Source organism: Mytilus galloprovincialis, chromosome 13 (genome assembly GCF_965363235.1).
Source record: "Mytilus galloprovincialis chromosome 13, xbMytGall1.hap1.1, whole genome shotgun sequence".
Classification (NCBI taxonomy): domain Eukaryota; kingdom Metazoa; phylum Mollusca; class Bivalvia; order Mytilida; family Mytilidae; genus Mytilus; species Mytilus galloprovincialis.
This window is the reverse complement of record NC_134850.1, coordinates 62,149,534-62,161,631: the sequence shown is the minus strand read 5'-3', so window position 1 is coordinate 62,161,631 and position 12,098 is coordinate 62,149,534. Positions and strand designations below refer to the sequence as shown.

The 12,098-nt window shown below is 30.9% G+C and overlaps 1 protein-coding gene across 1 annotated transcript in view; it reads left to right on the top strand.

The window, feature by feature from the left end:
- LOC143056013 (uncharacterized) overlaps positions 1-12,098 on the top strand; it is a 31,748-nt gene that overhangs the window by 10,172 nt on the left and 9,478 nt on the right. Inside the window, exons 10-14 of the mRNA XM_076229085.1 lie at positions 3,229-3,648; positions 4,039-4,100; positions 5,195-5,431; positions 9,768-9,983; positions 10,493-10,550. Of these exons, the coding sequence (XP_076085200.1) occupies positions 3,229-3,648; positions 4,039-4,100; positions 5,195-5,431; positions 9,768-9,983; positions 10,493-10,550 (993 nt within the window). The remainder of the gene's footprint in view (positions 1-3,228; positions 3,649-4,038; positions 4,101-5,194; positions 5,432-9,767; positions 9,984-10,492; positions 10,551-12,098) is intronic.

Genomic DNA, 12,098 nt, shown 5'->3' with positions numbered 1-12,098 from the left:
ATATATATATATATATATATATATATATATATATATATGTACAAGGCTATTTATTTAAAAGGATGTGTACTATGAGATGCAGATATTACTGAAAGCATACTATTTTATCTGAATAACTATACACGTTTGATGAAACTCCCTTGTTTAACAAAATATCGACTGAGTATATAAATTATATAACAATTATTTTCGAAAAATTCATTTAGAAAATTAATATTTCGGATAGCAGATATCCTTCATCAATATAATGTGAAATGATTTTTTTTTTATATTTCTTCACAATCTTGAAAACAATACAAATTTAAAAACCTCTCTAGAATTTTCAACTTGACGCATGTTAAGTATTTTTCACTGTGACTGCATGGATATGCATTAGTTAGTTGTGAAATGAGCTGATTTGAATTGTCACAGGGGTAAAACGTTGGGTTTTTTCAATAGAAGCTATGAATTCATACAAACCAAATTAATATCCGTGTTCAATTTGAACTGGTAAAGTTCTTAATTTTCAAAGTTGAAGAAGGTTAAGTAATATAAACTTAGGCTAGCTGCGTATTTATACATGCCACATTGATAACACTGTTCAATATTATGGAACTGGAAAAAAAATATCTGCCTGATAAGTGTGAGGTTTAACTAGCTATAAAACCAAGTTTAACCAACCATTATCTTCGGATCATACCTGTAATAATGACGTTTGTTTTTCACTTGTTCCGTTTGAATTTGTTAGTTTTTATGGACTTTCCTTATTTCAATTTGACTTGGAGCTCAGAATTTTTGAATTTGACTTGGAGCTCAGTATTTTTGAATTTGACTTGGAGCTCAGTATTTTTGAATTTGACTTCGAGCTCAGTATTTTTGAATTTAACTTGGAGCTCAGTATTTTTGAATTTGACTTGAAGCTCAGTATTTTTGTTTGACTTGGAACTCAGTATTTTTGTTTGAATTGGAGCTCAGTATTTTTGAATTTGACTTGGAGCTCAGTATTCTTGAATTTGACTTCGAGCTCAGCATTTTTTAATTTAACTTGGAGCTCAGTATTTTTGAATTTGACTTGGAGCTCAGTATTTTTGAATTTGACTTGGAGCTCAGTATTTTTGAATTTGACTTGGAGCTCAGTATTTTTGTTTGACTTGGAACTCAGTATTTTTGTTTGACTTGGAGCTCAGTATTTTTGAATTTGACTTGGAGCTCAGTATTTTTTAATTTGACTTGGAGCTCAGTATTTTTGAATTTGACTTGGAGCTCAGTATTTTTGTTTGACTTGGAGCTCGGTATTTTTTAATTTGACTTGAAGCTCAGTATTTTTGAATTTGACTATGAGCTCAGTATTTTTGTTTGACTTGGAGCTCAGTATTTTTGAATTTGACTTGGAGCTCAGTATTTTTGAATTTGACTTGGAGCTCAGTATGTTTGTTTGACTTGAAGCTCAGTATTTTTGCATTTGACTTGGAGCTCAGTATTCTTGAATTTGACTTGGAGCTCAGTATTTTTGAATTTGACTTTGAGTTCAGTATTTTTGTCTGACTTGGAGCTCAGTATTTTTGTTTGACTTGGAGCTCAGTATTTTTGTTTGACTTGGAGCTCAGTATTTTTTAATTTGACTTGGAGCTCAGTATTTTTGAATTTGACTTGGAGCTCAGTATTTTTGTTTGACTTGGAGCTCAGTATTTTTGAATTCGACTTGGAGCTCAGTATTTTTGTTTGACTTGGAGCTCAGTATTTTTGAATTTGACTTGGAGCTCAGTATTTTTGAATTTGACTTGGAGTTCAGTATTTTTGTCTGACTTGGAGCTCAGTATTTTTGTTTGACTTGGTGCTCAGTATTTTTGTTTGACTTTTTTGTATAAACTATTTCAACAAGCAGACATAACAAATTGACATTATTTTAGTTAAGCCAAGAGTGAGATAAATTTCAAAAATGACCAACAGAACTGCAAATAAACAAAATATCAGAAACACATGTAATGCCTTAAAACAAATTAAATAACACATACATTGCAATCATCAAGTAGTATATATCATGGACCCTTATCGAGAAATGACAACACAATTAGGATGTTAATATACAAAACGGATATAGTGTGACTGTCATTGTATAAATATCAGGTTCCATTACTAAAATATCGAATTCATTATTGAATTTTTTTAATCGTCTCTAAAGCTACTCGGCTACAGGCTACCAACATGTAATTTGTTGCATTTGGGTATCAAGTTTGAAAATGAATATTATTTAACATGGCTGATGTTGTCAAAATATTCCTTGGAATCAAACTGCAGTTTTGGGCTAATTTGGGCAAATAAAGTAGTTAGGGTATACCAATTTATAAAACTCATAGTTTTGTCAACAAACGACAACCACTAATTACAGTTTCCTAACATGGGACAGGCCCATACATATATAAAGTGGCGTGGCTAAACATGTTAGCTAAATCCCGAACCCCCTCCTTAACCTGGACCAGTGGTGTAACAGTGAAACATTAGAACGAACTATATAATCAGTTATGGTGGTGGTTTCGTGTAGTATTTTGGCCTTTAGTGCGGAAGTCAGGATAATCTATCCGTTTGGTATGACTTCAATTCATGCGAATTAGGACATCGGTCTTTATACAACAGGGTTTTTACTTAAATCGCAGTCTTTTGTTCTCGTCCCGAAAATACACGTAATTGGCAACTGGACGATAAATGGGCATGTATTCATCATACTGAAGTATGAAAACCACATTTTGGTGACCCCTTTTCGCTTTGAAGTCTGTCATATATTCACTCTTTGACATGAATAAGATAGATGCCGGATACACATTATGAAATTACAACTTAAAATGAAATTAAAACTTAAAATGAAATTAAAACGAAGTCAAAAGGTGTGTATGCACATATGAAATGAAAATGTAGTTACTTGGATTGAATATTTCCCAATAGGAATCAGTTTATTTGACTGTTCCTTGGATTAAGTACCATATAAATCAGGTCATACATGGACTGACTGTTCTCCTACCTGGTTTATTGGTTACTTGTAAACACGTTTGTCATGTGTATTGTTTATTTTATTATATTATAGATAGTGAAAAACATTTCATATTTTTTTGGGTACATTTTTGTACCATATCATATAGTAATAACTAATAGTGTAAGGAATAGAATTTGTAATGAAAAGACAAATGTTTATTTTTTTTGCCTAAATTTTTGTACTGTCAGCTGTAAAATAATATTTCTATGGTCTAATTTTAGGTCTTAACAAGGAAGAGCTGGAGGAAGAGCTCCAAAAATATGATGTGGTACGAATATATAATCCAGAAAACTTTAACTGCCACTGTTTACTTTTGACTGTTTTTGAGGATTTGAATATAAAGACTCACTCTGATTTCAGGGAACAGAACGTTGCAACACAGGTTATTCACACTTTAGTAACAAACGGATTTAGAAGTTTAGGAATATCACTGAAGAACAACAAAAACCCAGAATGGAAAATGTTTGCATTCAAGTTACTGACTTGTTTGTTGAAATCTAAATCTAAACTGAAGAGTCCAGTTGTGGTTTATTGCTTTGATGCAGTGGACGAGTTTGATAGTCTTGAAGACTACATACGAAGGAAATTGAATATGGACAAGTATTTGGTTCCTATAAAAACTGAGCATTTAGAATATCAAGGTGAACATTTATCATTGATTAAATTAATTCTTAAATAATAAAGCCTACTATACTGCTTTCTCATTGAACATGAATTTAAGTAAACTGCAAAGAGACATAACAGGTATAAAAACAAAACTAACATGTTGCGTGGTGCAGTCTGTGTAAGATTACATGCTGTTTGAGAGGTAATGACAAAGGCAAGGACAGTACATGTCACAACTAACAATGGGTAGGATGCTTTAAGAGGAAATCGTTGTTAACATTTCTATATGGAGAAAATCACTAAAAGGTCTAACTGCAAGATATTTTCATATGTTATCTTCACATTAGAATTGTGCCGGGTTTTTTATAAAGTAAATATCGTTTATCAAATATATGATGTGCCAACTTTTTATTTTTGTATTGCAGAGGGAGAAAAATCAATTGAAGTATTGGTAGAACAAGGATCTATACTTGACTATGATGCTATGGTGAGATATTGCTTGATTTTTTTTTGTATCGTGTATAATAGTATTTTATTTTATCGCAATTGTAAGAAATATTTCTTTGATCTTACTGAATGATATTTTCCTTTCTCGTCACAGTAGAGTTACGTTAGATTTAGGGCATAAGTTCCCTTGTCAATGAAATTAACAACGTCGACATAGGTAAAATAGGGATATTAAACAGATTATGATTGGTCATATCAATTCGATTGATTGTCTCACTTTCGACGTACCGGCTCAAGCGAGAAAGTCAATCTCCTTCAGATGACCAACGATACTCTATAAGTACCATTTGCTTAACAATGTGACCACTTAAGAGTAATTGTAATAAGTTTAACTGTGAGATATCCTTAAACTGTTTGTATTTGTAATATGACGGTCACTGATAATGTATTGCTCTGTTAACGATCTTGTCAATGCATTGCCTTTGAATTTGATTTATGGCATCAGTAAAGTAAACAAAGTTTGCCTAAACTTTTTACGTGATCAGCTTCAACTTTGATGGTTTTAACCTAAAATATATCTTTTCTAAGAAAACAACAATACTTTATTTCAAAATATATACTACATGACTCATTACAGGATAAAAAAAAAGCGGTTCTTCCTCTCGTTTCTATCTTTTTTTAAGCCTTGTTCTGAATGGTAAAAATCATTCATTAATTTTTTTTACAGATGCCATCTCCAGTTGTATGGATTATTTGTTTCACAGATGACGACCGATATGTGCCTATTTTTGTGAATACAATCCCGTCCTATTTCTTTTTTTCAAAATTTTACCCACTCTATAAGACTTATCACCAGATTTGGATTACATAATCAATATACATGGTAGGTTCTACACGATGAGCCTGATCCAGAGAACTTAAATCACCCTACAGGTATATGTTGCTCAGCCTTTAGTTTTTTATGTTATATTTTGTGTACTGTACTGTTAATTGTCTTTTTGTCATTTTTTGCGTTTTCGAATTCTTACTTTTCGAATTCCGTTCGTTTCTTTCGCCTGTCGTTATTTGTACTATAATATTTACCTTTTTAGACAAAGTGTGGTTAATCTATATATTTACATGTTTGTTTTTAAGGTCGATGTCTTAATAAATTCTGTGGGTGTTTCACTCAATTTGAGGAATGGAATTGTATCTCAAAAACTTGTGGAGAAAGCTGGCAAATCTGTTCAAGATGAATGTAAAGAAAATTACAAAAATGGCATAAACATAGGAGAAATTGCCATCACATCTAAAGGGCATATGATATGTAAAAAGATTTTCCATGTAGCAGTGTACACAAACTTTGTTTGTGATGGAAATATTTCTACTGAAGTAAGTTTGTTTGGTGTATCCTTCAATCTCACAAATATCATTAGCACACAAGCAAATGGACCAACAATAAAAGTATGAACCCTTACTTGACCATAATATGTTGAATCTCTTTCCTGATATACATCTGAACTCATCATAAGATTATGAGTGGCCAATGCCAAATACCATTCAAATGATAACTTTCTATAGCATTATTGAAATCCACATTTTTGTTCAATTATCAATTTTTCGCTATTTATTTTTTAATAATTGACTTATTATTAAACCAATATATTTAAAAATGTTGCCTTCATCGGTTTAGTTTTACTATTTAACTCTATGACAAATACTCTTGAATATGTTGTAAACTATTCTTTTACCAAGAAAATAGTATTAGAAGAGTATCATATGACATATATGATGTGGTCATTTTTTTTTTTTTATCTCAAATGTACAGTAAATTGTTCTGATCTTTAAACCAACTAATAGCATGTTGATTCACCGAAGAGAGAACACATGAATATGCATGATTGAAACAGGTATATCAGTGTGTGTATCAGATTGATATACTGCTGCATTTTTTTAATCTATCTAATTATCATTCTCCGACAGTGTTTTAGTTTTCTATGCTTGTTTATTGGTTTTTTTTTCTAATGTGCATATTTTTATTTTTCGATTTAGTAAGAGTTCGATAAAACTCAAATACACCGAAAACAACTATAAAATTTACCAAAACTTCATATCATGGTTTTCAGCTGACAAAAGTTTAACTTGAAATGTCGTTTAATCAATACGTTTTGTATTACATACTGACATTATGGAAAACAAAATAACAAGAAACTGCTTTCTTTTTTTTACAATTTTGTAGATTTTTACTAAGTTGAAAAATAATAAGTTCCTTTTTTATATGAAAATAAAATAATATGGTTTAATACGACAACTTTTCATTGGAGACCAAACGTTGTAGAACAATGTAGTAGTTAACAATTATACTCAACCGTACGGCCTTGAACAAAGAACGAAACCCATATCACACAGTTAACAATAACAGCCCCCGAAATTATGTAAAACTGTTTAAACGAGAAAACTAACGACCTGAAAAATGTAAAAAACAATAAATGAGGAACGTAGGATATACAGTGACAAATGAAAAACACTGAATCACAGCGTCCTGAATTGGAACATACACATATCATGCATATAGAATTTTCCTGTTAAACATGTTTGTTGGAGCCAAACCCTACATTTAACCTTGAACAGTGCTGTAACAGTACAACATTATAGCAAACTGTGATGAATAAGTATGGCATTGCTACAAAATACATAATACGATACGACTGTTTGAACACTACTTAGTTGAATAATTCATGCCAAAGCAATACATTATGAAATGACCCTTCATGACATGATAGTTAAGACAATAACGTTGGTATTGAAAGAGATGGTGATTTAAGATTGAGAGTACAAGAGGGAGTTACAACACATGTTATTATTCTAATAAAGTGTGAAAAGACGATTGATCCCTGCAACTTCTTTGAACAAATGTAAAAGAAAGTAACATAGAAGATATAGGTGGTATGAGTGCCTATATGAGACAACTTTCATTCAAGTCACAATTTAAAAATTAACCAAATTATAACCTCACACACGCGAATCAATGAATTTATTTGTAGATAGTTCTGTTGAATTGTTCCTGTTAAAATTGTTACACGATGACGACTGCTGTACACAGGAAAATTTCACTCACATCAATTTCACGTGAATTTAAATTCATGTGAATCTCACGTGAAATTCGCGTGAATTTCACCTCAAACGAGCTTATACGTGAAACTCACATGAAATCAGTTTTTGTGAGTTTCACGTGAATCTCATGTGAAACTCATGTGAATTTCACATGAAAATCACGTAAATAATTTTCATGTGAAATTCACATGAATTTTCAAAATAGAGCATTTCAAATAACATCTAGATTTTCAAATTTAATCAAAATTATAAAAATATCATTTTTTTGTTGTAGATTTTACGTGAAATTCATGTGAAAAATTTCACATCAGTTTCATGTGAATCTCAATTCATGTGAAATTCACATGCACATTTTCACGTGAGTTTCATGTATAAGCTCAATTGAGGTGAATCTCACGTGAAATTTTTCATGTGAATTTCATATGAGATTCATGTGAAATTCATGTGAGAAAATTTTGTCTGTGTACCCATATTTTTACTATATTATTCATTATGTCTGTTTAGTTCACGCATCATTGTAAATATAAAGGAAATTGATGAGACTGTCGATAAAGTGAGAGTTTTAGCGCTATAAAACCAGGTTTAATTCGCCATTTTCTACATTTGAAAATGCCTGTACCAAGTCAGGAACTTCTTAACTATTCGTTTTTGATGTGTTATGTCATTTGATTTTGCCATGTGATTATGGACTTTTCGATTGGATTTTCCTCTGAGTTCAGTATTTTTGTGATTTTACTTTTTACAAATCAAAGTACGGTCAGCAACACGGAGCCTTGATTGACACTAAACAGCAATCTATAAAGGGCCCAAAAAAATGACAATTGTCAAACTATTCAAACAGGAAAACCAACGGCTTAATCTATATTTAAAAACGACAAACAAGATATAATTATCAACCACACCAACACACGACAACCACTGAACACCATGTTCCAAACTTAGTACAAGTGCCAAAAAATGTAGCGGATTTTGACATTTTAATATGTGCCAACCTCCCCCTTATCTGACACACTAGTGTAACATCACCACATAGAAAAACACACTATAAAATATCAATTAAAATGGCTCAATCAAAAGACATAACAACAAAAACATAGCATACACTAAACGAAAAAAAAAAACATTTATGACACAATGTTAACACAAAATCAATGGAATAAAGGGTGAAATGTTAAACAATATCAGAAACACAATGATGACCTTGAACCAAATGCCTCAAAATAAAATAATATTCACAAGTAAATGAAAATAACTTGTAAGGTATACAGTAATGAAATACAAAAAAAAATGTGTTGCTCATAGTACAAGAACAGAAGTGAAAATTCATAGTCATTCCAAACATTTATCTAATTTGGTATATATTAAAAATAGAGAGACGAGGTATAAATTTAAAGCATTTAAAAACAAAGTTGTATCTATAGTATTAGTAAAATATTACGATTTGAGAGTACTTGCAGTTACTGAAAGTTAGTTTTAAGCAAAAAACAAATAACAATAACAAATAATGCATCAGCGACTTAAATCAACTAAAAGACATCCCAGTGATTAAGTTTTTTTTTGCGCTATGGAAAGTCAAAGAAGATATAACTCTGGCAATGCCAAACATAAGAATATCGACAGGCAGTAGAATAGATAAGAGTTGATCTATTGATAAATACTTATAATGTATTACATAGATATTGTAACCTGTATATAGAAAATAAACGTAGATGTGTATTAATACATCCCCTAAAATTTTAGTTATGTTTAATTTCTTGATATTAGAATTCTATAGGGTATAAGATAGCCAATTGTTTAAAGGTTTGATGAGTTAATGATCATTTTGTGATTTCCTCGCTTTAGATACAATATAACCGTTACAAAATTTAGGATGTGAAATACCGTTTTTGATAAGTTTTCTACAAGTACAGCTAAATTAAATATTTGTATCTATGAAGTAAAATTTTTAAGTAATTCTTGTAAACGATATCCCTGACTTAATAATTTAGCAGTGATGCATTGATTACGTTCGTTAAAATCTATGACATCCCAACACACGCAGGCATAAAATGAGTTGGAATATGTAAACACCGTCTGATGGAGCTAAATGAACATCACCGTATAAAAAAAGGAAAATTAATAACAGGGAATGAAAAATCGTCTCTTTTGTCGTAAATTGTAGTATGGAGTTTCCTTTAAGAAATTGAAAAGTCTAAATCTAGAAAAGGATAATTACTCCTGTTTATGTTAGATTTATCTAAAGTAATTTCTTTTGGGTAAATAGAAGACAATGATGGTCCGATGTATCATAAAATATTAAGTACCATTCTCGAGATGTTCATAAAGCAAGAGTAAGTTCTTCAAGAAATAATTTACTTGATTTTTTTTGTTGACTATATGCTGTCTACAAACTGCTATCATGAAAGAGAAATCTGCATAAAATATAACTATAGAATATATATAAAATAAAGATTGAAGTGGTCATTTTGGTCAAAATGTCAGTTGTGACATGTGTTTGATGTCACAACATTGTCATAATATATAAGATTTCTGCATGACTAGATAACCAACCAATAGTAGCATTTGTATCATAGTTCATTGTGTCACTAATTAGTATGGACATTATTTATAACAGATTTTGAAGAACATTGTGATAAGGTGTTTGAAGGCAGCTGAAAAAAGTAAAATGACATCAATTGCTTTTCCTGCTCTTGGTACTGGTACTTTAGGATATCCTCCATGCTTGGTTGCCAAGACAATGTTTGCTGCTGTCGATGAGTATGAAAAGACAAATCCTACATACTTAAAGCGGGTTGTTTTTGTCGTGTTTGAAGACAATGTTGTATTTCAGGTAATAACTAGTAATAGTGTACAGTAAACTTTTTTAAAGACTTCATTTTCATACTCAGAAGAGAAAAAAAGTCATATGAAAGACATATAAGTACCTGATTATTGCTTTTCTTTTTTAAGCATCAGCCCTAACAATTTGCAAATAACATCAATAACTTATCCTCATGTCCTAGTAAAGCAAACATTTCAAAATGAGTTATACTTTTCAGTCTGACTTTCACTCCATCTTTTTGTTCTGTATAAAGCTAAAATTTAGTGTAAGGTTTAACGATGAAGTTCTGTTCACATCAGTTGGAATTGTACACATGTTAATTTCAAAATGAATTATTTGTTTTCGGAAGAAATAAAAGTGACAAAGAAGGTTAAAATGTATATCGTTATGACATATTGTCGCGATGGGTGAATTAAGCTCCTTGAATGTATTTTGATTGTTTAACAGTTTTTGCTTCATGAAATGATGAAACAATTTATTTTTTCATGGTGCTAATTTGTTGTTTTTTTTTATTTTAGATTTTCGAAAATATTGGCAAGTGGAAGAAAAACAAAGTTACGGCCAATATAAAATATGGTAAGATAAATTTTAAGTCAAATAAATTCATAATTGCACAGTAGTGAATGATGAAAGTGTATTTATCTAAAAAAATAATGTAGTGACATTTGATTGATCTGTTGAATTTGGTATATTTGGATTACATAACCACAAGCAGATATGAATGACATGACGTTATATGTCAATAACACAACAAATCAAATGCACAGAAAACCCGAAAAACAGCCAGGTCTTAGACAAGTATTGATCAACAGTGATATGAGTTTATGTGTTAGTTCACCACATAAGCTCGCGACTAATCATTCGACATTGATGACCTATATTTTAAGGTTCATCACAAGGTTTCTAATCAAAATTTCAAATAATAGGCATTGAATAAAACAAGTAGCTTCAGTCAGAAAACTTGGGTATAAGATGGATCTTTGGAATAATGTACCCTTCCTACAAACTAAGGTCACTCTTACTCTTTACCTGATTCAATTACTTTGAGTTGCTTTGTTGGTATTATGTAAGGACTCTTGTATCAGTGGCAGCAATTTGATATAATTTTTGTCAAACCTAAGAATATACAGATAAGTCTTTGCTGCTTCCATCAAATATTTTGTATTTACAAACAAGATGATAACCTTATCAATCAACTACTACAATCGAAATATCAGAAAGTGTGAATCTGCCTGTATTTGTAAACATTTAAATACATGTGAGTTTTATAAATTTACATTATCTGCAGTTGCTCAATACATGTAGTATAATAACTTATAGTTACTGGTGTATGCCACAGTTGAATATAGTATTTAAATGGTTAGGTATTGTTAAGTTATTCTGAATACCTTGCATAGGCCATAAAGTAAATACTGATTGGTTTAAAGGTAGTGTGTAAGCTATGACAATAAGAAGATGTGGTATTATTGCAAATGATCCAACTAATTCACCACAAATGTCATGCATATAGGCAATTATAGGTTACCCCTTACTGTTTAGTCTGTTATCAAAGGTTTCCGCTATGAAAATTTTGAAACAATTCAAACCAGAAAACTGGCAGCCCAATTTCTATCAATAAAATCTACGAAAAACAAAATATAATCCAATGTCACCCACCGAATTACCATATTATATTTTCAAGTGGATAACTGTTGATATGTACTGTGAACGTTTTGTGTATATTTAGATTTGTTAAGTGACTAGTCACCAGGAAAACGTGTGAGATTCCTATGCTATTTTTGCTAAATGGTTGCAATTTCGATACTTTGACGTTAGGGCATCGAGAATGTTTATTTGCATAAAAATAATATTACATTAATTAACTGTTTTTCCATGCTCTTTATTTTGATTTACCAATGATAACACGACCTGGTTTATGTTTTTATATTTCAAGGATTTGAATATCGATTATTACTCTAGCTAAATAAGTAGCTCCTTCTTATATTCACAGTATTGTAACGTTTTCGCCCCTTAAATTGAGTGGAAGGTTAAATTGAATAAGAAGGCTCTATCGAACATACTTTGCATGGATCCTTTGAGCTGGTATAAGGTTGAAATAATTAAACTAAGGCAGGTGTAAATTTC